At 40.2% G+C, this 25730-nt stretch overlaps 1 protein-coding gene across 1 annotated transcript in view; it reads left to right on the top strand.

Moving 5' to 3' along the window:
* Positions 1-25730, top strand: part of OPRK1 (opioid receptor kappa 1) — a 137557-nt gene that overhangs the window by 39058 nt on the left and 72769 nt on the right. The window contains exon 2 of the mRNA XM_040354197.1: positions 19299-19618. Within this exon, the coding sequence (XP_040210131.1) occupies positions 19320-19618 (299 nt within the window). The 5' untranslated portion in view covers positions 19299-19319. The remainder of the gene's footprint in view (positions 1-19298; positions 19619-25730) is intronic.

Genomic DNA, 25730 nt, shown 5'->3' with positions numbered 1-25730 from the left:
TGGATATGGGGTACATCGTACCCCTACCCATTCACCTGGAGGCAAAAAGTTAAAGTTATTAAACACACAACACAAGGGTTTTTAAAATCATTTATTAGTCTGCTCCGGAGGCCCCCCCTGTCTTATTTAGCTCTAATACCAGGGGGGGCTTCTTCTTCCGCTCTCCGGGGGTCTTCTCCGCTCTCCGGGGGTCTTCTCCGCTCTCCGGGGGGGGTTTCTTCTTCCGCTCTCCGGGGGGGGTCTTCTCCGCTCTCCGGGGGTCTTCTTCTATCTTCGCCGCTCTCCGCTGTTGACTCGGCGCACCCCGGTTCTTCTGCAGCTGTCCGGTGCCTTCTCCTTCAGCGCTGGCTGCCTGCTATCTTCGTGTGTTAGCTCAATTACTAGCAGGCAGCCAACGCGGTCTTCTGTGACGTCATGTTCGTCTCTGTTCTTCTCCCCTCTTCCGATGTTGACACGTCGCCTCTTGTCACTGCAATGATGGAAGCGCGCCTTGCATCCCATTTATGTAGGCATCACCGTCCCATCATGTTACGGTAGGTACCCACGTGGTGGGTGCCTACCCACGTGCACCCACCACGTGGGTACCTACCGGAGCATGATGGGACGGTGAGGCCTATATAAATGGGATGCAAGGCGCGCTTCCATCATTGCAGTGACAAGAGGCGACGTGTCAACATCGGAAGAGGGGAGAAGAACAGAAGAGAAGAACATGACGTCACAGAAGACCGCGTTGGCTGCCTGCTAGTAATTGAGCTAACACACGAAGATAGCAGGCAGCCAGCGCTGAAGGAGAAGGCACCGGACAGCTGGAGAAGAACCGGGGTGCGCCGAGTCAACAGCGGAGAGCGGCGAAGATAGTAGAAGACCCCCGGAGAGCGGAGAAGACCCCGGAGAGCGGAGAAGACCCCCGGAGAGCAGAAGAAGAAGCCCCCCCTGGTATTAGAGCTAAAGAAGACAGGGGGGGCCTCCGGAGCAGACTAATAAATGATTTTAAAAACCCTTGTGTTGTGTGTTTAATAACTTTAACTTTTTGCCTCCAGGTGAATGGGTAGGGGTACGATGTACCCCATATCCATTCACTTAGGGTGGGGGGCCGGTATCTGGGGGCCCCCTTATTTGAGGGGACTCCCAGATTCCGATAAGCCCCCGCCCGCAGACCCCGACAACCAACGGCAAGGGTTGTCGGGAAGAGGTCCTGTCCTCATCAACATGGGGACAGGGTGCTCTGGGGTGGGGGGGCCCGCAGTGCGCCCCCCTGTCCCAGAGCACCCAACCCCCCCATGTTGAGGGCATGCGGCCTGGCACGGCTCAGGAGGGGGGGGCGCTCGCTCGTCCCCACTCCCATTCCTGGCCGGCCGGGTAGCGTGCTTTGGATACGGGTCTGGTATGGATTGTAGGGGGACCCCCTACGTCGATTTTTCGGCGTAGGGGGGGTCTCCTTACAACCCATACCAGACCTAAGGGCCTGGTATGCTCCTGAGGGGGGAACCCATGCCGGTTTTTTCTTTGAAAATTGGCATGGAGTTCTCCCTCAGGAATGCATGCCGAGCGACGCTGTCAATTTTTTTTTTTTTTTCCCGACGCAACTTTTTTAAGCCGGCGCGATCCACAAAACTCGGCGTAACGTAACTTCGCACATGCGCAGTACGGCCGGTGCGGGAGCGCGCCTCATTTAAATGGGACTCGCCCCATTTGAATAGGAACGCCTTGCGCCGGCCGGATTTAAGTTACACAGCCTGAAATTTCTAGGTAAGTGCTTTGTGGATCGGGCACTTAGGTAGAAATTTTAAGGCAGTGTAACTTAAATGGGATTTTTTAAGTTGCGCCAGGTTTTTGTGGATCTGGCCCTATAATCCTGTGAATAACAAACTTCCTGTCACTTCATGTCAAGGTACTTTATATATAGTGGCAGACATGTCACCCAGGTAAGACTTCAAACATGTTTGCCTTTGTTCATCTTCAATACATTGTGCATTGATAGACTTAGTAGTTTAAAGAATAAATGTAAGGTTTTGTGTGCTTTCTTTTAAGCTCACAGGAAATGACAAAGACACTGCATTTCTGGCAACATCAACAAACATCTTCTTCAAAAATTAAAACTAATGCAGCCAGCACACTAAGCATGCTAATATATATCATTTGACAATGGGGAGCAGGTTACAAAGCTCTGAACCATAATGTCTTATAGAAGCATCTGCTTAATGTGGTTATCTGGAAATACAAGGAATAAAGATGGTCTCATCCCTACCTTCACAAGGAAAACTGCTATATAATGCATTCAATGTGGATTATTACATGCAAAACATAATTATGCACACCTTGACAAGTACTAATAGCATTTGTGTTTGCAACAAAGAAATTGCACTTGTACATTTATGGAGCTGGTATGAAGCTAACATCTGACCATAAACCCCTACATGCCATTTAGTCAAGACTCACAGATAATACTATGCAAGACTACATATAATGTTGGTGCAGATACAAAAATATAGCATAAATGTAACATGTATTCATGGAAAGCCTAGGATTATAACACACACTTTCCAGAGAAGATTATATAAAAAGCTTGGAAAATGAAGAGGAGCTTTTAGATGATAAAGTAGTTTACACCATGCAGTCAATGGAACCAATAATCACTAAACTGTTACCATGGAAGCAAAAATGCCAAAGGATGCCATTTTTACAGCAGTTATATTTCTGAATAAGGAAGGGGATTGCCGGATGAGAAAAAAAAAACATCTCCTAACTTGCAGGAAACTTGGCTGCTATTTCTTTCACTTACAGTTGACTATATTTGCATAGAATATTTGATGAGCTCTAAATAAGATACTTATCAATACAGCATGTATAAGAATAAAATGTAGCCTTTGTGGTTTGCCTGAGTCCTGAGCTCCACAGAGCGGCTGGAGATTACGCTACCCACAGCGGGGATTCCTGCCCTCCCTCCACAGCTAAACATCAGCAGCACCAGCGGGGACCCAGCGGTCATTATGTCCCACAAAAGGAAGGAAAAGTGGTGGCCACAGAAGCTGACAGCCTTCTTCATACAGCCGGCTGCGACAGGCAGGAAGAAGCAATATGGAGGCGCCCCATCGGCCTTCTTCCTACACTGATCTCCCAGATACAGATCCCAAGGATCCTGGCAGCAAGATGGTTCCTCCGGAGACTAAGCTTTGCCAGACTTTAAAACTGTGTAGGAGATCCAGCATCCGTTCCCACATCAGTAACGGTAAACTTCTCACTCAATAGGTATTACGATTAATACCAATACAATGGAATTCCGTTTGCCTTCCAATGAAGTGTGTAATTTGTGTTTTTTAGTTTCTTTTGTTATTAGTAGACCTAAAGTTACTATGCGCATGTTGCAATCTTTATTGTGATTGTAGGCTTTTGCGACCCGGGTTATAGTGGTTGGTAGAGTATTTTCCAAACGTTTATATGAGGCGCTGGCTGGTTTGAAGAATCATTGCCATTTTGTTAGGATTTCTTCTGATTTAAGAGTGGATTTGAGAGTTTGGGATTGTTTTTTAGCTTCTTTCAATGGCTGTTCATATTGACTCCTTTTGGGGTGCATCGGCCATTTCACTTTTTACTGCTTCTTGTTCATTTGGATACAGTGTTTTCTGGAATGGACATTGGTCAGCTTCTACATGGCCTCCTTCTTAGTTGGATAGAGGCTTGAATTTAAACATTGTTTTTCTAGAAATGTTCCTGTTTTAGTTGCACTTGAATTGTGGGTTGACCAATTTCGTACGTCGTAATGTTACTTTTTAATTCCGACAACAAGGGTGCAGTGTTCGCTATTAACTTTATGTCTTCTAAGTCCTTGCCAGTCACTATTGTTCTTCGCCATCTTGTTTATAATTATCTTACTTATAATATTTGGATTAAATCCAAATATGTGCTGGGTCATTGTAATGACATAGCTGACTCATTGTCTCGATTCCAGCTGGATCGTTTTCGAGAATCGGTTCCAGAAGCAGATCTTCAAGGTAAACCATACCCTGTCTGGCTTTGGTCCATAATTTGACTAATGTTTAAGCTGCTGTTCAGAATTCTTTGGCTCCTGCCACCTGGGCAAACTACAATGCCACGTGGGCATGTTGGTGGTCATTTTTGCATTCTGTTAATCAGCATCCATCTGCTTATGGCAAACACCAAATTCTTTTTTTTCTTGATTTTTTAATGTCATCTGCATTGTCCTATTCGCATATTGTTAAAGTCCTTGCTGGGATTTTCTTTTTTGTGAAGTGGCAGGACTTGCCATCCTGCTCAAGTTTTTTTCGGTCCAACAAGCTCTAAAAGGATATTGTAGATGTACTTCTTCTATTGATTCAAGAGTTCCCATTACTATTACTATCCTAAGGGACTTAATTTCGATGACTGATTCTGTATGTTCTTCGGCTTTTGAAGCCTCGCTTTTTAATGTTTATTTTAGTGTTTGTTTCTTTGGAGCATACCGGATTTCGGAATTGGTACCAAAATCTTCATCTGCCACTAATGGTCTTTTTTACTTGGATTTAGTTCTGGAGGATACTTCCTCAAAAGGAACTTAAGTTCCTTTTGAGATTCAGTAAAACTGATGAAGTGTGGAAAGGTCGTTGAATTTAAATATCAAAAATTGATGACGGCTCTATTTGTGCATTCCAATTGATGCATACGTGTTTAGAAATTCGCCCCGATTCTGCTTCTCATTTATATTCACATAATAATGGTCTCGCGTTTATTCAGTACCAATTTTCTGCTGTTCTGAAAAAGTGTTTGTTTAACCCAGTGTTTCTCAACTCCAGTCCTCAAGGCGCCCCACCAGGTCATGTTTTCAGCGTTTCCATTATTTTGCACAGGCAATTTAATCAGTTTCACTGCCTTAGTAATTACCACAGCTGTTTCGTCTGAGGGAAATCCTGAAAACATGACCTGTTGGGGCGCCTTGAGGACTGGAGTTGAGAAACACTGGTTTAACCTACAGCTTGGCCACTTGCATATTACCTTGCATTCTTTCAGAATTGGCGCAGCTACCGAAGCGTCTAGGCTTGGTTTGTCTGCCACTGCAATTAAGGGACTGGGTGATTGGAAGTCTAATTGTTTTAAGAATTATATTCAACCTAATCTTTGTCCTTTCTGAATTACAAGTACCAAGCATACTATCTGCATACTTGGACATTCATAAATTTTTTGGGCAAAACATGGTGCTTCTGTTCATAGTTATGGAGCTAATCTGGGGTTTCAGTGTGCTGAGGTCTTTGTTTAATGGTACAGCATGCATGGAATGTCATGGTTTGACTTGCGCCCTACCCTGAAGAGGTTATATTCTTCATGGTCCCCATCTGATGTTATTGTTTTCCATCTTGGGGGTAATGATTTAGGTCATCATAAGATGTTAGATTTGCTTAGTCAAATAAAAGTTGATTTATTTCAATTACATTTAGTTCTACCTAATACAGTACTTTTTTTTTGGAAATAATTCATAGGTTAGTATGGTTACTGTCTCCAGACCTAATATTTTTAGAGAAACCGTGTAAAAGGGTAAATAGGGCTGTTGCTAAATTTATGCCCTTGATTAATGGTCAGTCATTCATACATGTTGATCTCGAGGGTGGGCTCCCTGGATTTTACTGTTCAGATAGTGTTCACTTATCTGACGTCGCATTAGATTTGTTTACTCTTGGCTTACAATATAGTATAAAGTTGGCCGTGGCCCTGGTGGGGTGCCAGGCTCTTTAAGTTGAGCCTGGCGGGTGGGACAGTTTATGTTATGAGATAGTTTTATTAGTTCGAGCTGTGATGGCTGGCCTAAATTTATGTATAATAAATACAGTTATGAAGTATTCATTTAAAGATATGTATATGCAATAAAGGTATTATTAATACCAACAATAAAATGGGCTGCGGACAATTAATACCAAATTTGGTTTATAGTCTTTATCTCATTATTAGAAAATCTATTTCTGTATTCATTCCCATAAGAGAGGGGGAATGTTTAGGTTGCCCCTCATATGGGAATGAGACGGAATAAAGAAGGGATAAAGTTGTTATAATCAAATTCAAATAAATTAAAACTTTGAAATTGATTGGTTACTTACCTTTATGCACAAACCTGTTCTGTTATGTTTGTCAGTTGGGTCAGGTGATCTGTATTACCTATATATATAGGAGTTGAAAATATTGTTATTCAGCAGAGCGGCAGTGACAGCTTAAGAAGACACGCCCTCCCTCCCACCCGGTTGTCGCAGCCTGATGTTGTGTGGTTTGGTTATGTCTCTTCTTCAGAAGGGGCAGTTCATGTTATGAGAGTTTTTTTAGTTTGAGCTGTGATGGCTGGACTAAATTTATGTATAAACAACACAGTTATGGAGTATCAATTTAAAGTTATATAAAAGCAATAAATGTATTATAAATAAAAAAAAAAAATGTTTAGATCCGCACTTAAGACGAAGCAGTAGGTTTGCAGCCTCCCCTACTATATCCCCTACCGGGGGCTAGGAAATAAACTATGAAAATAAAAAAAGGGGTTGATGGCGCTACCTATATCCTGAAGGGTAATAGACCCAGATCGCTCTTCATAGGGCGTGTCTCCAATGGTATAGCTAATATGTATAGGTGTGAAGCTTCCTTTATTATCATACCATACCCATAATAAAGTGCAATGAATTAAATAAAATTACATTCCCATAGTTAAAGTGCCATTAACTCTGTGCTTCATAAGTGTGCCAAAATATGTGTACTAGGTCCACTTACTGGGGGGTATACCTGTATCGTATATTAAGTATATAATAGACGGGATATAAATACTTAAAAACTTGTGTATAAAGTGCAAGTGCAATAACCATAAATTCATATAGACAAAGCTAAATGTGGACAGTCCAAAAAATTGAATTGTTGAAGAATTGTTGAAGAATATCAAAGTCTTTAGAAAAAAGTATTTAAAAGACATACTCCAAAGTGACCAGTGCTTGTGAATGCAAGGATATCCAGGTGACTTCCGTGCCCCCCCCCCTCCTGGGTCCCCACTCACCAGCTCCTCTCACCCCTGCAGGGGTATCTCACATATAGGGTAAACTTGCAGCTCAAGTCAGGGTGCTTTTTCCAAAACTGATCCAGCAGGCAGGATCCCCCCAAGCTCTTCGTTATTACCCTCCAATATGCAGTACAAGGTGGTTCCTTCTATCGCTATCGATGGTTGGTTCTCATGCAAATAACAAGATATGGGCTCCCATAGTGTAGTATTCAAATACTCCGAAAATTGTTTTTATAAAAATGTATAAAATTATTAAAAGCAAACAAAGTAAAACAAAGTTTCACACACAGTGACACTGCGTCGCTTTAACTGACAATTGCACGGTCCTGCGACGTGGCTCCCAAACAAAATTGGCGTCCTTTCTTTCCCACAAATAGAGCTTTCTTTTGGTGGTATTTGATCACTTCTGCATTTTTTTTTTGCGCTATAAACAAAAATTGAGCGACAATTTTGAAAAAAAATAATATTTTTTACTTTTTGCTGTAATAAATATCCCCCAAAATATATAAAAAAAATATTTTTTTCCTCAGTTTAGGCCGATACGTATTCTTCTACATATTTTTCATAAAAAAATTGCAATAAGCGTTTATTGATTGGTTTGCGCCAAAGTTATAGCGTCTACAAAATAGGGCATAGTCTTATGGCATTTTTATTAATATTTTTCTTTCTAGTAATGGCGGCGATCAGCGATTTTTATCGGTACTGAGACCTTATGGCGGACACTTCGGACACTTTTGACACATTTTTGGGACCATTGGCATTTTTATAGCGATCAGTGCTATAAAAATGCATTGATAACTATAAAAATGCCACTGGCAGGGAAGGGGTTAACACTAGGGGGCGAGGAAGGGGTTAATTATGTTCCCTGTGTGTGTTCTAACTGAAGGGGGGGTGGGACTGACTTGGGGAAATGACTGATCGCTGTTCATACATTGTATGAACAGACGATCAGGCATGTCTCCCCCTGACAGGACCGGGAGCTGTGTGTTTACACACACAGCTCCCGGTTCTCGATCTGTAACGAGCGATCGCGGGTGCCCGGTGGTGATCGCGCCAGCCGGGCACGCGTGTCGGAACCAGGGGTGAGCGGGGGGCGCGCGCCCCTATTGGCTGATATGCGAGATGCCGTATAACTGCGGCGGCTGGTCGACAAGCGGTTAAAGACTTTTTTCTAAAGAATTTAATATTCTTCAGCACATATGATTTTTTTGGACTGGCCACATTTAGCTTTGTCTATATGAATTTATGGTTATTGTACTTGCACTTTATACACAAGTTTTTTAGTATTTATATCACGTCTATTATATACTTAATATAAGATACAGGTATACCCCCCCCCCCCAGTAAGGGGAGCTAGTACACATATTTTGGCACACTTATGAAGCACAGAGTTAATGGTACTTTAACTATGGGAATGTAATTTTATTTAATTAATTGCACTTTATTATGGGTATGGTATGGTAATAAGGGAAGCTTCACACCTATACACATTATCTATACCAGTGGAGACACACCCTATGAAGAGCGATCTTGGTCTATCACCCTTCAGGATATAGGTAGCACCACCAACCCCTTTTTATTTTCAAAATGTATTATTAATACTAACAATAAAATTGGCCGTGGCCAATTAATACCAAATTTGGTTTATAGTTTCATTATTAGAAAATCAATTTCTATATTCATTCCCATATATCATTAAATATTAGTATGTGGTGGATGGATAAATGCCTGTGGTAGCTACCTGTGTCCTGTGACAACGTTACAATTTTTTAATTGATGGGGGTACAGTTTGTAATACCAGTTGTTTCCCATTGATGAATTGCCCATTTATATATATGCTAACCTTGATTCAGAGTAACACACTCCCCTTCCTTGACGGTACACATCTATCTAGGGTTTGGAATTAAACACCCCCCCGGATGCTTTGCTAACTTTTTTATTTTTTGTTATTGCTATATGGAGTAATGAGGCTTTGCGTGAAAGGTATGTAAAGTGTATCACTACAAATAAAATATAAAGAGGTGTGTATTTATCTTCTATACTGTATATAGGTGTCCATAAATCCACAGTGACTACGTGTTTGTATCAAAATTAGCTCTTTGGTGACTCCTTAGGGTAAGAGTGAAGATTAATGCCCTGTACACACGATCACTTTTTGTGATGAAATAAAATGACATTTTTAAAAATGTCATTTAAAATGATCGTGTGTGGGCAAAATGTCATTTTATGTCTTCTGAAAAATGACAAAAAAAAAATTCGAACATGCTTCAATTTTTTATGTCATTTTTTAAAATGGCATTTTTTGTGTCATAAAAAATGATTGTGTGTGGGCAAAAATGACGTTTTAAACCCGCACATGCCCAGAAGCAAGTTTTGAGACGGGAGGTAAAACTACCATTCATAATGGAGTAAGCACATTCATCACGCTGTAACAGACAAAAAAGCACACATCGTCTTTTACTAACAAGTAACCAGCTAAAAGCAGCCTCAAGGCAAATAGAACTTCCCCTTTAGAGTGCCGTCACTTTGTTCATCATTTTTCAAAAACGATGGTGTGTGGGCAACATCATTTTAAATGATGAAGTTGGAAAAATTTCATTTTTTTTCATGATAAAAAATGACATTTTTTTTTCATCACAAAAAGTGATCGTGTGTATGCGGCATTAGTCTTGATGCAGACCATCCACACTGATATAGTCCACAAGCTGGTTTACACATTGTGGTGCTTTGCTATTCAATCTTTTTTTAGGGCCAGATGCCTAACACTGGAAACGACAGGGCTCTTCTAAAATTGATTTTGATGAGTTACAGTTGTTAAAGTGGAGTTCCACCCATTTTTTTTATGTTTGTCTGTGCTGCATGCTCTAATCTCATAGTGTTCAGAATGGACAATTTTTATTTAATTTGTTGCTTGTAAATACCTTTATTTTGAAGTCCTTCATTACTTCCTCCTCCTTATTTGCCTAGGCTATTTGCAAGGGTTTCTGGGATAGGCATCATGTTTCCCAGTAGTCCTTGCAAACCTGACTGAAACCTATTACATTGCTTGTGCACTGAGCATGTGCGAGATATGCAAATCCAGGAAGTCATACAGTCTGGCTTCATGATGCCCACACTTAAGATGGCCACGGTCTATTTCTAGATTATAAACTATTTAAATGCTGTAACAACCTAAGAAAACGGACCTTAGTTTACAGACTAACTTTACTAGAATACATTAAGCTTGTGTATTACAGGGGTATTTATATTTAAAAAGTGAAATTGTGGGTGGAACTCCCCTTTAATTTCACTGTATAGTGTACACTTATGTTGTTTTATTTGTATGATATATACAGTATATGTATTAAATATCTCTTCTCTATGTAATTTTACACTCAAAAATACTACAAGTACCTGTTGGTTTGCCAAAAAATGTATGAGTTACTAACAGAATTTTACTGTGCCACATGTATTGCAAAAAAAATACTAAATTCTTTTTTTATTCGACATACACTTTATTTAGGATATTTATATTTAAGATATTGACCACTTTAAAAATCCAAAGAAATTATTTTGTCCAGAGGCTTTATCTTGGTATTCTCTAGTTCTGGTGTAGAGATTTTCAACAGCAGGGATTTTCTTATACTTTTCCAAACATGGAGCCAGGTTAGTTTGCACCTAAAGGGATAACTATTGTCATCCCTTTAGGTCAAAGGCAGGGTTGAGGTTAGGGGATGGTTATGGTTAACATTACCTTTAGAAACACTTGAGTCTGGGATTATTTCCTGTCTGGGACTGTTTTCTTCAATGGGGGCTTTTTCAGTGATCTATCGAATAGTAATGTGATAGACAAAGCATTGCACAACTTCTATGTACTTTGAAACTACATGGTCAATATACTGGACTGCCCTGCATTGTAGCTGTCTTAGGTTTTAAGCTTTTCCTTAGTAAAAAAAAACAATTAAAATATTAATTTTGGCTACAATGAAAACACTATATTTTTCTTGTTAATAGAAAATGTGGGTTTCAACAGCAAAGCCAAGCAATAAGCTTAACATGAATCTCTATGTTTTGTTAACATGTGCATTAGTATATTTTCTTGTGCCTAATACACTATATTATGTATAAATAGTTGGCACAATGAAATAGTCTAAAGCCCTGTACACACGATCGGTTTGTCCGATGAGAACAGACCGATGGACTGTTTTCATCGGTCAAACCGATTGTGTGTGGACCCCATCGGTTTGTTTTCCATCAGTTTAAAAAATAGAGCATGTTTTAAATTTTTACAATGGATAAAAAAACAATAGAAAAAAACAATCGTCTGTGTGAAGTCCATCGGTCAAAAATCCACGCATGCTCAGAATCAAGTTGACGCATGCTCGGAAGCATTGAACTTCACTTTTTCTCAGCACGTCGTAGTGTTTTACATCACCGTGTTTGGACACGGTCGGATTTTTGACCGATGGTGTGTAGGCAAGACTGATGAAAGTCAGCTTCATCCGATATCCAATGAAAAAATCCATCAGATTAGATTCCATCAGATATCGGATCGTGTGTACAGGGCTTTACATGCGGTAATTCAGAAAAAATTATAGATAAAAGAAAACCAACTATAGGTATAGAGCTGGCAACCTTCGCCACATCCCAATACAAAATAGAAAATTGTAAAAGAGGGTGCCTAGTGGGATTTTATGGACAACGGATAGTCGCCAAAGATGGAAGTTACAAGCATAAAACAATATATAGAATTTATTGAATACAAAACAGAAATAGGGTAAGTACATCAGGTGTATAACCTAAAAGCAAATTAATTGCACTAGTTACATAACAGCTTTATGCCAAAACACACAGTTGATCTCATTTAAGGAGGTCAAATGGAGTAGTCCCGACGTGTTTCGGAATACAGTTATAGGTAATCAATTCCTCCTTCAGGGGCTGATTAAAGACAAGCTGTTTTTTGTAATATGGACTATATTTAACAAGGTAGAGTGCACATCAGGATTCACATAAAGGAAGGTCCATAGATGATAATCTGCTTACTTGTGTGATCTGCGATTCACTGCTTGGTTCCTCCTCCTTCTCTAGTTCGCAGCTCCGGCAGGCAGCAGCACTCTGTGGTCCTCTTAGTGGCATCACTAGGGTTGGCGTGACTTGGTGCGGTAAAAAATGGTGTCAACCCTCCCTTAATAAATAAATAATTTCACCCCCACCGCCTGCCACAGTGCTCTGACCTGATGCTGTGGAGTTACAGCAGGACAGACCAGTAGACACTGGGGAGGCTAGCGGATCAGGCTCTCTTCTGTCTAGCCTGCCACAGTACCCTGCAGGCTATTGGTGAAATCAGTGCAGCGCCGCAGATGCGGCGTTGCACCGATTAGGTCAATGCCATTGCCGACAATTGCCGAAAAAAAAGGGTGCCAATTTGACATGTCAAATCGCATGTCAAATCTTTCCAATGTGAACCAGAGCTCATTAGTGTATATTATTTGTTTTTTCTAGAAGCTATTAATCATAACCTCATCATACCTGCTGTACTGAAGGCCTATCTCATTTCTTGAGACACTAACAAGCCAGGAAAGTACAAATATCCCCCAAATTACCCCTTTTTGGAAACTAGACATCCCAAGGTATTTAGTAAGTTGTATGGTGAGTTTTTTGAAGTTGGAATTTTTTCCCACAATTCTTTGCAAACTGAAGATTTGTGTTATTTTTTTACAAAATTGGCATATTAACAGGTTATTTCTCTCACACAGCATATTCATGCTTGCAACTACACACCAAAACACATTCTGCTACTCCTCCTGAGTATGTGAGACTTTTTCACAGCCTGGCCACATACAGAGGCTCAACATGCAAGGACGACCTATCAGAATTTTGAAGGCCCTGGAGCACCAGGACAATGGAAACACCCACATAATGACCCCATTTTGAACGCTTCATTTTTTCCAGAAGTTTTTGGAAAATGTTGAAAAAAAATGAAAAGGCAATTTTTTTTACACAAAGTTGTCAATTTTAAGATATTTACAACACATAGCATGTACATAGCAAAAATGACACCCCAAAATACATTCTGCTACTCCTCCAATTACACTTTTGAAGGCCCTGGAGCACCAGGACAATGAAAATGCCTGCAAAATGACCCCATTTTGGAAAGTAGACACCCCAACGTATAATCTGTGATGCATAATGAGTCTTTTGAACGGTTCTTTTCCAGAAGTTTTGGAAAATGTGGAAAAAAATTGAAAACGCAATGGACATAAAGTTGTCCATTTATAAGACATTTCTAACACATAGCATGTACATAGAAAAAATTGCACCCAAAAATAGATTCTCCTACTCCTCCTGAGTATGGCCATACCACATGTGTGGGACTTTTACAAAGCCTGACCACATGCAGAGACCTAACATTGAAATGGCACCTTCAGGCATTCTAGGAGCATAAATTACACATCTAATTTCCTGACAATATATCATTTTTTATGTAGCATAACATAGCATAGCATTTACATACCAAAAATTACACTCCAAAATAAATTATATTGAGGAAAGGTTAAAAAAAAGTATTACCTGTGGTTTTAGTAGTGTCCAGGAGGAGAGATTTGGTCCAGGCAGCAGGCAGCAGGCAGCAGGCAGGGTTGTGCTTAGCAACGACACAAGTAATTATCCAGGCAGCAGGCAGGAATATTGTCAATAGTCAGAAGCGTAGTTGATAAAACAGGCCAGGGTCAGTTCACATGGAAGCAGTCTAAGCGGTAGGCAGAAGCCTGTCGGGTGACATTCAAGACCCTCTGCCTCACCCACAAATGTACACAAGGAAAGGCCCCTCAATACTTATGCGAGAAAATAAAAGACTACACCACCAATCGCATTCTTCGATCAACTAACTGAAACCTCCTCCACATCCCAAATACCACTACAAATCTAAGGGAGAACGAAGATTTGCAGTCCAAGGACCACGGCTATGGAACGCTCTTCCCACAAACATCCGCATGGAAGAAAACCATCAGGCCTTTAGGAAAAAGCCTAAGACCCACCTCTTCTGAAGGATAAGGACGACACTGGATGGAAATAAGCGTCTTGAGGCGATTTAGTTTGCATTTGTAGCGCTATACAAGTTACTCACTCACTCAGAAGCATAGTTAATAAAACAGGCCAGGGTCAGTTCACGTGGAAGCAGTCCAAACGGTAGGCAGTGGCATAGTTAAAAAACAGGCCAGGGTCAGTTTACATGGAAGGCAGTGGCATGGTTGTTTGAGGAAGCATGGGAAATGGTAAGCACAGATGATGAAAATGGGGAAATGGTTAAAAATATGGGCTAATATTTTAGGGATGTGTGGTACAGTCAAAAGAATTCACCAATGCAAAGACCTGGTTTGGAGGGACACTGGGGACAATGGTAGCTGGTATCTCTTCAAAATCCTCTTTTGCTGCATACTCAACGACTTTTTGGCTCATTAAGTCGGCTAACAGCATTAGAGCGAAGGTTTTCTGGGTGGAGGATCTTTGTTTGTAGATGAGGGACGTGACAACTTCTTTGATGAATTTTAGGAAGTGGGCAGGGCTTTCCGTGGATTTGGTGTGAATTATGTAGGCATTATAAATGGCCAAATTAAATAAATAGATAGCTACTTTCTTGTACCAAAACAGGACCTCCTTATTGACAAATAGGGCTGAAGCATTTGGTCTTTTAAATCCACCCCCCCCCCATGTAGAGATTGTAATCTTATACACATGTTGGCTTTTCAATGGGACCTTGACTTCTTTGAACTTCAACTGTAGCGTCATCATGGATGGTGGACATCATGTACACATTCCTGGTATCCTTTAACCTCAAGGCCAGCACTTTGTTGCATCTCAAAGTTGCTCCTTCCCTCTTTCGCAGTTTTTTATTCACTATGGCTAGCCCTTCCTATTCTTTCTGGAGGTTTCGCAGGCCAGGGTTTCTGCGAAGTATATGTGTTTGAAAAGGGGAAGGCTGGTGTAGAAGTTATCCAGGTATATGTGGTAACCTTTGTTCAGCAGTGGGTACGCATACAAACATCCTGTGACTCTCTTGCAAAGCTTATAAAATTTCACTCCATATCTGGCCCTTTTGCTAGGAATGTATTGTTTTATTCCTAACTGGTCTGAAAAGGGTACCAGGGACTCATCTACACATATATGCTCGTTGGGGACATATAGTTCTGCAAATCGTTGGGAAAAGAAATTTATGAGTGGGCGAATTTTATATAACTTTTCGTAATTTGGATGTTTGCGTGGAGGGCACTGGGTGTTGTCGCTGAAATGAAGGAAGCGCATAATCATCTTGTATCAGGACCTGAACATTACGGAAGAATAAATGGGCATGTGGTGAATGGGGTTGGTGGACCAATAGGCATGTCCTTAATTTTTTTTTGTAAACCCCATGTTTATTGTGAGGTCCATAAACCATTTGAACTCCTCCAGAGTCAAATCTCTCCACTCAAACAGACGGGCGTATGATGATTGGGGGTTGTTGGCAATATGCTGCTGGGCATATAAATTGGTCTGGTCCATAATGAATTGCAGCAAAGTATAGGGCAAAAATAATTAAAAACAATCGATTTATGTAAAATTTGGGTATTGGCCTGCACACCTGGAGTTGGAAAGCAGCCATGTTGTGTTGGCAAGACCAGCTGGAAGATATGAAGCGGCCCTGGCTCTTAAGGGACCTGGCACTCCAGTGGTTGTAGTTGGGGGATTTGAAGTTCCTGTGCTGGGATTTGGGCGTGATGCTGCGGCAGGTCTGGTACTGGGCCTCTGCACTTCTTGTGGTCATTCGCTGGCGGCAGCGCTGGTAGTGGGCATTTGGTTTTGGCTTCTATTGCTGGCAGCAGCTCTGGTACTGGGCCTTTGTTCTTGGGCTCTATCACTGGTGGGCAGCGCTGGTAATGGGCCTGGGAATTTGATCCCGGGGTATATTGCTGGTGGCTGCCTGGTTTCCAGAGCGCCGTGCCCATTCTTCCTCTGATTCATTTGCTGATCCACTACTATCGATCGGTTCAAATGCTGAATTTGATTCAGAATCGGAATTGTCATTTGAATCTGATGAGAACTCCCCGCTGCTCTCATCAGTCTGGAATGACTCATCACTGGTAAAAACTCTTTTGGAATTTTTCTGATGGGCTGTGCGATGGGTGGCAGGTGACAGTCACTGATGGACTGTGTGACTAATAGTTGACAGGTGACAGGTGATGGTCACTGATGGGTGACAGGTAACGGTCACTGATAGGTGACAGGTGATGGGTAAAGGCCACTGATGGGTGACGGTCAATAATGGGTGACAGGTGACATTCACTGATGTGTGACAGGAGACGGGTGATGGTCACTGATGGATGACAGATGACGGTCACTGATGACAGTCTCTGATGGTGACTTGTGCACTTTATGGGACTGATAGGTGACAGATAAGGGTCATGGATGGGTCATTAATGAGGGTCACTTACAGGTGACTGATGAGTGAGAGGCGATGGTCACTGATGGGTGACAGGTGTACCGCTGTTGGCAGTCTCTGACGATGACAGGTGCACTTTATGGGCACTGATGGGTGACAGGTGCACTTTATGGGCACTGATGGGTGACAGGTGCACTTGTATAAGCACTGATGGGCACTTATGTGGTGACTGTTGGGTGACATCTGCAATAGGGGGAGCGATGTCACAGTTTTTTTTTTCATGTGGTGTTGGTGCAGACACTGACACTACTCAGATCGGTAACTCACTGCTCCTGGCTCTTCTCTCCTCACACTGGAAATCATATCATGGTGGGCGGGCAGCAACTGGTTAAAGGTCTTGTACTTTTCAGTGGATTAGTAGAAAGGGGATTTTTTTTTAGTAAGCGATGATCAACTTACTTGATTATTGGGCCTCACGTGAGTCCTCTGACATTAACAAAGGGTCACACATAATATTTAGCATAGAAAAGCAGACTGTCAGAGCCTGTAGACTACAGAGAGACTAGAAGATGAGCAGATGCTCAGAGAATATGAACAAGATGTGGTTAAGAAAAAGAACCAAGGATGAACATGGACTTTATATTGGTAGGCCAACACTAGACCCAAGATGAAAAAGAGAGCACTCAGTTGAATAAAAATCCAACTGTATTTTACATCGTAAAAAAAAATTATAATATTAAAAACAACAAATATTGAAATACATATCAAAATTGTGTGGGTTAAGACCTATATGAACACTTGAGAAACCCTGTAGGTATGCCCATAGATTTGGTGGACTCTGAAGATGGTATATACAGAAGGTCTTACATATTGGGACCCCACAGAAAATGCATAAGCACCCATTTAGGAAAAAAACATTAATGGCTGCTAAGGCCTAAAGGCATATATTTAATACCATTGGGTAGGAATGAACTTTGGGTTTCGGTTGACCATGAGTTCAACCTGAACCAGAGCTGCTCACAGTTCCTCAAACTAATTTGGCTGTGCTGACTGCGAAGACCAAGGGCCACAGAGATATCATGACAGTGGTTTTGAAACTTGCAATTCAAATGATATGTGGTTTTTCAGGGAACAGGCACATTTGAGTAAATAGATACAAAACTCTGTGTTGCAATTGTAATAGTAATGAAAAATGTGTGCCCTAAATATCGATAATAAAAAAAAACAGGGCCTGTAATTGCAACATCTATGGAATCCCTTCCTGTCTGAAATTTTTACCTGTGTTTTACTGTTTATTTCACTCTCAGGTCTGCTATATGAGACGATACCATACATTTTGGTAACACTGATAAGATTGAGATACATTCATAACTGCTGGTGATATTTTTTTAATGTGCTCTGACAATAAACTATATGTTTAGACAAGTGGGACATTGTGCCCTTGTCTAGATTGGAGTTAATAAATCTTTCATATGCTTTCATAAATGCATTGTCCAAAATATGAGAGGGTATAGGTCCTTTAAAAATTTCTTCCTGGCCATTGCAATTTGTACATCCCTTTTATCAGGCTTGGAACAAATCCTAAGGTTATGAATAAAGTGGGAGATAGGTAAGTTCTCCTGTAGGTGGCAGTTTTTGACTAATCATCATCACTTGCGTTGCCCGTCAAAAATAAAACAAAAACGATCCGCCTCCTGGGAGGCCTCCCATCATGGAGGTGTTCTGCCCATCCTTACAGTTGAGATGTCTTCACAAAATGCAACAATCTTGTTTTTGAAATGACTGGCAATCTCTTTGGTAGTGAGTAAGTTAGTGGGTGGAGGTGGTGGGGGACAAAGGAGAGATAAATATAGAGAGGTAGAGAAGAGCCAACAAGGACTGGATCACAAGGTATTGTTAGGAGGGACAAAGTAGGTTTGTTTGGCAGCATGGAGGCATGAATTGTATTTTAGGAGGGAAGATTTGTATAGGATGAAGTACTGCAGGGATTTAGTATTATACACAGCAATATTTCATGAGATATCTGGTGTTGTCAAGGTTGTAAAGATCAGGGCCTGATCCTGCATGTAGTTTAAGGAGCAAGTGTGCCAAGTAAGGATGAGAGTGAACTGTTGTAGATAGAGGTGGCCAGGTTAGGACAGAACAGGGGTGAGATTTTGTCATAGAAGTGGTCAGTAGCAGAATAGAGAAGTGAAGGGTTAAATTGGTAAAGGTTTCTTCAAGTAATCATTTGATGCTTGGAAGGATAGGTGGTTGAAGACAAGGACACTGTGAATTTGATGAGGTTGTGATTAGAGAGAGGAAAATGGGTGTTATTGAGGTTGCAAGAAGTGCATAGATGGGAGCATACAAGCTCAAGGGTGTTACCATGGGAAAAAGTGGAAGTGTATATTTATTGTGTAAGGTCAAAAGATAAGGTTAAGTTGCAAAATTGAGATGTAGCCGGGCTGTTAACATTAACAGGGATGTTAAATTCATCAAGAAGGATAGTCAGTATTTTAGAGGAGAGAAAGTAAGGTAACTAGACAAAGAAGTCATCAAAAAGCGAGATACTGGTCCAGGAGGCTGATAAAACTCTGCAATCCTTAGAGAATTGGAGAAAATACAGTGGGTCTCAAAAGAGGAGAGGAAGGGGTAGGAAGGACTTGAAATTTGTTCAGTGGGGATGGAAGGAAACCAACTCCACTGTCCAGTGGATACTACCATAGGAAAGGGCAGCAGAGGAAGCAGGGTCAGATCTTTCTTTCTTTTTCTGATCTCTTTCTTTTGTTCCCTATATGTTTGCTCTACAGTACATATTGCTTTAAACAGTGTAACTCCTAAAATTCTAAAAAGAGAGCTACAAGTAGTGTTTGCTTTTAAATAACCCTGCACTTTGTTTTCCAGATCTTGAATTGGTTAGCGCTCATGGAATCTCCGGTGCAGATTTTTCGAGATGAGGAAATAGACCCTAAGAGACCTCCAATGGGTTCAACATGCTCTCCCAATTGTATGCCTGCGTGCACTTCAAGCTGTTATGCCAACTCCAGCTTACTGCTAGGCTGGGCTGACTATGAAAATGTCAGTGACTATCCTGTATCACCGACACATGAGGGCAACCACACCACTATTTCTCCCACAATCTCTGTCATCATTACAGCAGTTTACTCCATGGTTTTTGTTGTTGGCTTAGTGGGCAATGCACTGGTGATGTTTGTAATTATACGGTAAGTTTAATTTTGCACAAATTAGGCATATTGTTAGAGAAATATGTTTGTAGTGTATTATATACTGTATTTGCATTTTATTTAATTTTTAGTTTGCTATTGCTTGTAAAATATATGCCAAATAGCTAAATATGCAGTTGTAGTGCATATGTGTGAATTGCTAAAACAATTTGATCCACAAATAACTGACATTATTTCATGACATTTTTTCCTTAAACAGTATTTTAAAAGACATTACACTGATGCTGCAAAATAGGAGCCTAAAATAAAGGAACACCATTCTTTTTTTCTTAAAAGGGGAAGGAAATGGAGAGAGGGGTATAGGCAATATAATTGCTTGCTATTCTTGAGCCCTGTAAATTCATTAGTTATGTACAAAATGGCACTGGCTGAATTCTTTACTTACTGACCACTTTATTAAAAAAAAAAAAAGACAAACAAATCCAAAAGGTTCTTCATGTATCTCAAACTGAGAATTACATTGCATTTGTGCAAAATGTTTGTAAAAAAAATAAACGTTGTTTTAACAAAATATTAAGATTTTACATAATCCAGTGTTGATCATTGGCAGATAATTTTGCTTAGTGAACACTGGCAAATGTCAAATAGATGATCTGTGACTGATGATCATGACATTATGACACTGGGTTGCAAAAACCCCTACACACTGTGACCATGTGACTGATGGTGGAACTGATCAGTACTAACTAGGAGGAGGTGACCAGGACCAGACAAAATAGAGCGACAATTTTGAAAAAAATGAATATTTTTTACTTTTTGCTATAATAAATATCCCAAAAATATATAAAAAAAACATTTTATTTCCTCAGTTTAGGCCGAAACGTATTCTTCTACATATTTTTTGTTAAAAAAAATCGCAATAAGCGTTTATTGATTGGTTTGCGCAAAAGTTATAGTGTTTACAAAATAGGGGGTATTTTTATGGCATTTTTATTAATATTTCTTTTTACTAGTAATGGCGGCGATCAGCGATTTTTTTCGGTACTGCGACATTATGGCGGACACTTTGGACACTTTTGACACATTTTTGGGACCATTAGCATTTTTATAGCGATCAGTGCTATAAAAATGCACTGGATTACTATAAAAATGCCACTGGCAGTGAAGGGGTTAACACTAGGGGGCGGGGAAGGGGTTTAGTATGTCCCTGGGTGTGTTCTTACTGTAGGGGGGGTGGCCTCACTAGGGGAAATGAACGATCTTCTGTTCATACATTGTATGAACAGAAAATCAGCATTTCCCTCCCTGACAGGATCGGGAGCTGTGTGTTTACACACACAGCTCCCGGTCCCCGCTATGTAACGAGCGATCGCGAGTGCCCGGCGGCGATCGTGCCTGCCAGGCACACGCACGGGAGTCGGGGTCGAGCGGGGGGCTTGCGCGCGCCTCCGGCGGCGCGCACGCACCCCTAGTGGCCAGCGCGAGAGCCGACGTAGAGCTACAGGTTCTCGCGCAGGGGAGCCAACCTGCCGCCGTAAAATGACCGCGGCAGGTCGGCAAGTAGTTAAGACATCATCTTGGTGATCCGACAAAAGCGAAGGACATTAGAAAAATCGAAATCACTTGAACTCTTCTGGCATGAGACAGTAACATATAATTAGGTGAATTAGAATAACCAAGTTTGATTAGTTTGTCAGCATCTGTTTATAATACATGAGCTTAGAAGCCCTGTATCTGATGCTTGTGTGTTTGTAGTAAATATAATTTTCCTCACTTCACACCTTAAAAATCAATCTTGGTTTATTCAGTCCTATTTAATTACAATCTTTATCTCACACATGGTCTCCCAGCTCCTCTGAGACTTTTCTTACTAACTAGACAATGAATGTTTCATGGCTAAGCAAAATAATTACTTCTCTAGTTCCAATCAATCTTTAGTATCCATTCTGTTCATGGTGTGAATAAATTATGATGCACTATAAATAAAAGTATATTATTGACTAGATGCAATTGAAAGGGTTCTAAAGGGTTCTCAGAGAAGCAGCTAATATGAACAAATTGAGACAAATGAATGCTGACAACAGGCCGCACACAGAGCAGGTTGACAAATTAAAATGTTCTTCCCTGTGAGCTATATTATGTAAAAAAACAAACAAAAAAGAAACATATACATTTGGTGACAAAGTATTCAATTAGAATTTTAACAGTCTCACTGTCTTTTCTGGGAAGAAATTCTATCTTCCCCATTGATATAAATGTAAGTTTTAAAAGTTTTAAAATCTAAATTCAATTCACAGAAACAGATATGCAGTTTGATTTTGTCTGTATGCAGACTAGACAATTTACTAAACACTTTTATTTTCCTGTCACATCGTGTCAATGTGTGTATAAATATGAACTAGTGCACTCAGTAATCATGACGTGCCTTTATATCTCTTTGCTGCCTTTATTCTGGTGTCTCATTTTTCAAAATGTCTTACAACCCCATGTCTTGCAGAATGTCCTATCATACATGTGGTTGTACGCTGGCTGCAGCAAAAGGCACATCACTATTTTTCTCTATCATGATGTAAATCAAAGTGTTAAAGTATAATCCCAATTTTAATGTAAATATTGGCAGTAATGCCTTGATGGAGTCCTGGAGTCAATTGGGTTGTACTAATGTTGCTAAAGCTAAACTATAGTTTTTAACAGATAACTTACTAAGATTTGTTTTTGAAATTTTATGAGCCTGTACACATTCTGTCATTTTGTAAAAAGTTAGGGGAAAGTGACAAACCTTGTAAATGATTTGGGGATTCTAATCAGGTTAGTCGAGAGTTTTACTTTTGCAACGTGCATCACCCATGGAAAAAATATACCTGATACTACTATAGTTGAAAATTATTCTTTCCTTTGTCTTATATTATTATGATTGCACTAGACATGTGCACACTGAAATATTTTGTTTGGGAATTTCGTTTTTGTCCGAAAAATACATTTATTTAGTTACTCCCGAAATTAGTTTTTATTTATTTTGTTTCGTTAAAAAATGCATTCGTCCGAAAATCCAAATTAATTAAGGTCAAATCTGTCATTGAAGGTTTATGGTGTCTGTCGAATGTTCTAAGAAGATTTGATGGATCAGCTAAACTGTACGACACCACAATAGTACATTTCAGGTCGAATGTTCCGCCTACAAGCTATAGAAGAATTCTAATGTTGTATGACACTAGTAATAATTATATTTATAAATTATATTTACTAGTCAACCAACATTCAAATTCTTCTATAGCCTATGGGCCGAGCATTTGACTGGAAATGTACGATTGTGGTGTCGTACAGTTTAGCTGCTTGTCGAATCTATAAGACACCATAAGCCTTCAATGACAGATTCGACGTTTGTATGTTTTTCGCTGCTTTGTCGAATCTTCGTCGTTCATGTCGAATGGTCTACCCCAACACTGTCTCTATAATGTCAAATCTTTTCTCTCTATGTCGAATATTTCCTCTCTATGTAGAATAATCTTGGACTAATAGAGTTAAGGTTAGGCACATTTGACCACAGGTTTAGATCGCTATTGTCAGCGTAATGTCGAATCTCCTATCTTTATCGAACTGTTGTAGCAACGAAAACGAAAATAAAGCATTTTTTAATGTCAGATCTTTCGGATTTCGGATTCTGCGCGTTCGTTTTCGTTTGTTAAAACGATAACGAAAATACCCAAAATTCGGACGAAAATACATTCAAACGAAAATTAATGCACATGTCTAGATTGCACTGTGCACCACCCTATAGAATAATCAGGAGTAATAATCAGGAGTATGCCTGATCGGTAACCTAAAACAACCAATCAGAACTAAACTATCAATGGTCTGAATTGACTACAATAAATTAAACTCAAATGTATCTTTTGGGTGTTACTACACTTTACACAACATTGTTTCCCTTTGGCTGACTTTTTGAGTAACTATTTATCAAAGTAAAATTTTTCAAATTGCTCCAACATAAAAACATTTTTGAAGTAAAAAAAAAAACAACACAACTATCTGACTTAGGAAAGTGAAAACTCTGCAATTAGCAACAGGCCATCTAACAAGCTATTATTCTATTATTAGCTTTATCAAAATGGCAAACACTGTACAGACTAATATCATAGGCAAAATAACTAGAATTCAAGCCTGTTAAAATAAATAGCTCACATATACTAGCTGTAGATGTATTGCCATACCAACAAAGCTATTATACCATTATATACAATTTAAAATGGTTCCAGCACTGCTGGTTTGATTTTCTTAAATTACAGGCATGGACATTAGTAAATGATAAACAACATGTATTAACAACATCCTTAAATTACTTCTTATTGCCAGATGCCCAATTTCTATAGTACATTAATAGAGAAATGGAGAAGCAGAAAGTAAAGGCTTGATAAACAAGAGGACAGTAAATATGTGCAAGTGCACTTTCATACAATTCTTAAATTATTTTGTTTTTATATATTCTCTCAGTGAACCCTTCTATCTATAATGCTACCAGGTTTATTCTATTCAATATAGAGAAAATTAAGGAAGTTTTCTGGTGGTTGCTGGAGCGCTACCCAAGTTCCTTCCTTCAGCGGACCGAACAACCATGTTTGGTCCGCTAAAGGAAAGAAACTTGAGAAGCGATCCAGCTACAATTAGGGAATACCCAGAACATCACGGCAACAGCCATTAGGAAAATTTTCCTTTTTTGTTGGTTTCCCTTTCTGACAGAGATTTTGAAGCCTTTGGGTTCCAATTTCATATGGGGCATGGGTAATATAAAGATGGACTTACAGATACCCCCAGTCCGCTTCCCCTCTCTATGATACTCCCAAATGATCCTATACATAATTCCACAACTAATAGGGGCTTTATCCTTGAATACACAGTGATCAGTTAACCACTTAACCCCCGGACCATATTGCTGGTCAAAGACCAGGCCACTTTTTGCGATTCTGCACTGCGTCGCTTTAACTGACAATTGTGAGGTCGTGCGACGTGGCTCCCAAACAAAATTGGCATCCTTTTTTTCCCACAAATAGAGCTTTATTTTGGGGGTATTTGATCACCTCTGCGGTTTTTCGTTTTTGCGCTATAAACAAAAATAGAGCGACAATTTAGAAAAAAATGAATATTTTTTACTTTTTGCTATAATAAATATCCCCCAAAAATATATAAAAAAACTATTTTTTCCTCAGTTTAGGCCGATACGTATTCATCTACAAATTTTTTGTAAAAAAATATCGCAATAAGCGTTTATTGCTTGGTTTGCGCAAAAGTTATAGCGTTTACAAAATAGGGGGTCGTTTTATGGCATTTTTATTAATATTTTTTTTTACTAGTAATGGCGGCGATCAGCGTTTTTTATGGGTACTGCGACATTATGACAGACACGTCGGACACTTTTGACACATTTTTGGGACCATTGGCATTTTTATAGCGATCAGTGCTATAAAAATGCATTGATTACTATAAAAATCCCACTGGCATTGAAGGGGTTAACACTAGGGGGCGAGGAAGGTGTTAATCATGTTCCCTGGGTGTGTTCTAACTGAAGGGGGGGTGGACTGACATGGGGAAATGACAAATCGCTGTTCATACATTGTATGAACAGACAACAGTCATTCCCCCCCCCCCCTGACAGGACCGGGAGCTCCTGGTTCTCGCTCTGTAACGAGCGATCGCGGGTGCCCGGCGGTGATCGCGACTGCCGGGAATGCGTGTCGGCGTCAGGGGCGAGCGGGGGGCGCGCGTGCTGCTCGGCGAGGTGACGTATAGCTACGTGATCTCGCCCAGCAGAGCCGACCTGCCGCCGTATAACTACGGCGGCTGGTCGGCAAGCAGTTAATATAGAGTGCCTGTTGTAAGAGATCTCCTGAAGAAGCTGTAAAAGGCGAAACATGTAGAGATAATTCAGATGTGCACTTATTGTTGGTATATTTCACTGATCTATCTGTGAATATTTTATGTATTCAAATCATGAACTTTTATCAGATACATTTTCTATTTTTGTAATTTCGTTGTATGTGCGCTTTAAAAGTCCCAACAAACCTATCTATATTTTATTATTAAGTTACTTGGGTCTAATCCAGCTCAATAGTGGTCAGTCTGAATAAAACTTGGTGTAACACTGTCGTAATACCAT

This window comes from Rana temporaria, chromosome 5, assembly GCF_905171775.1.
Source record: "Rana temporaria chromosome 5, aRanTem1.1, whole genome shotgun sequence".
NCBI classification, from domain to species: domain Eukaryota; kingdom Metazoa; phylum Chordata; class Amphibia; order Anura; family Ranidae; genus Rana; species Rana temporaria.
This window is presented reverse-complemented; position numbering and strand designations above follow the sequence as displayed.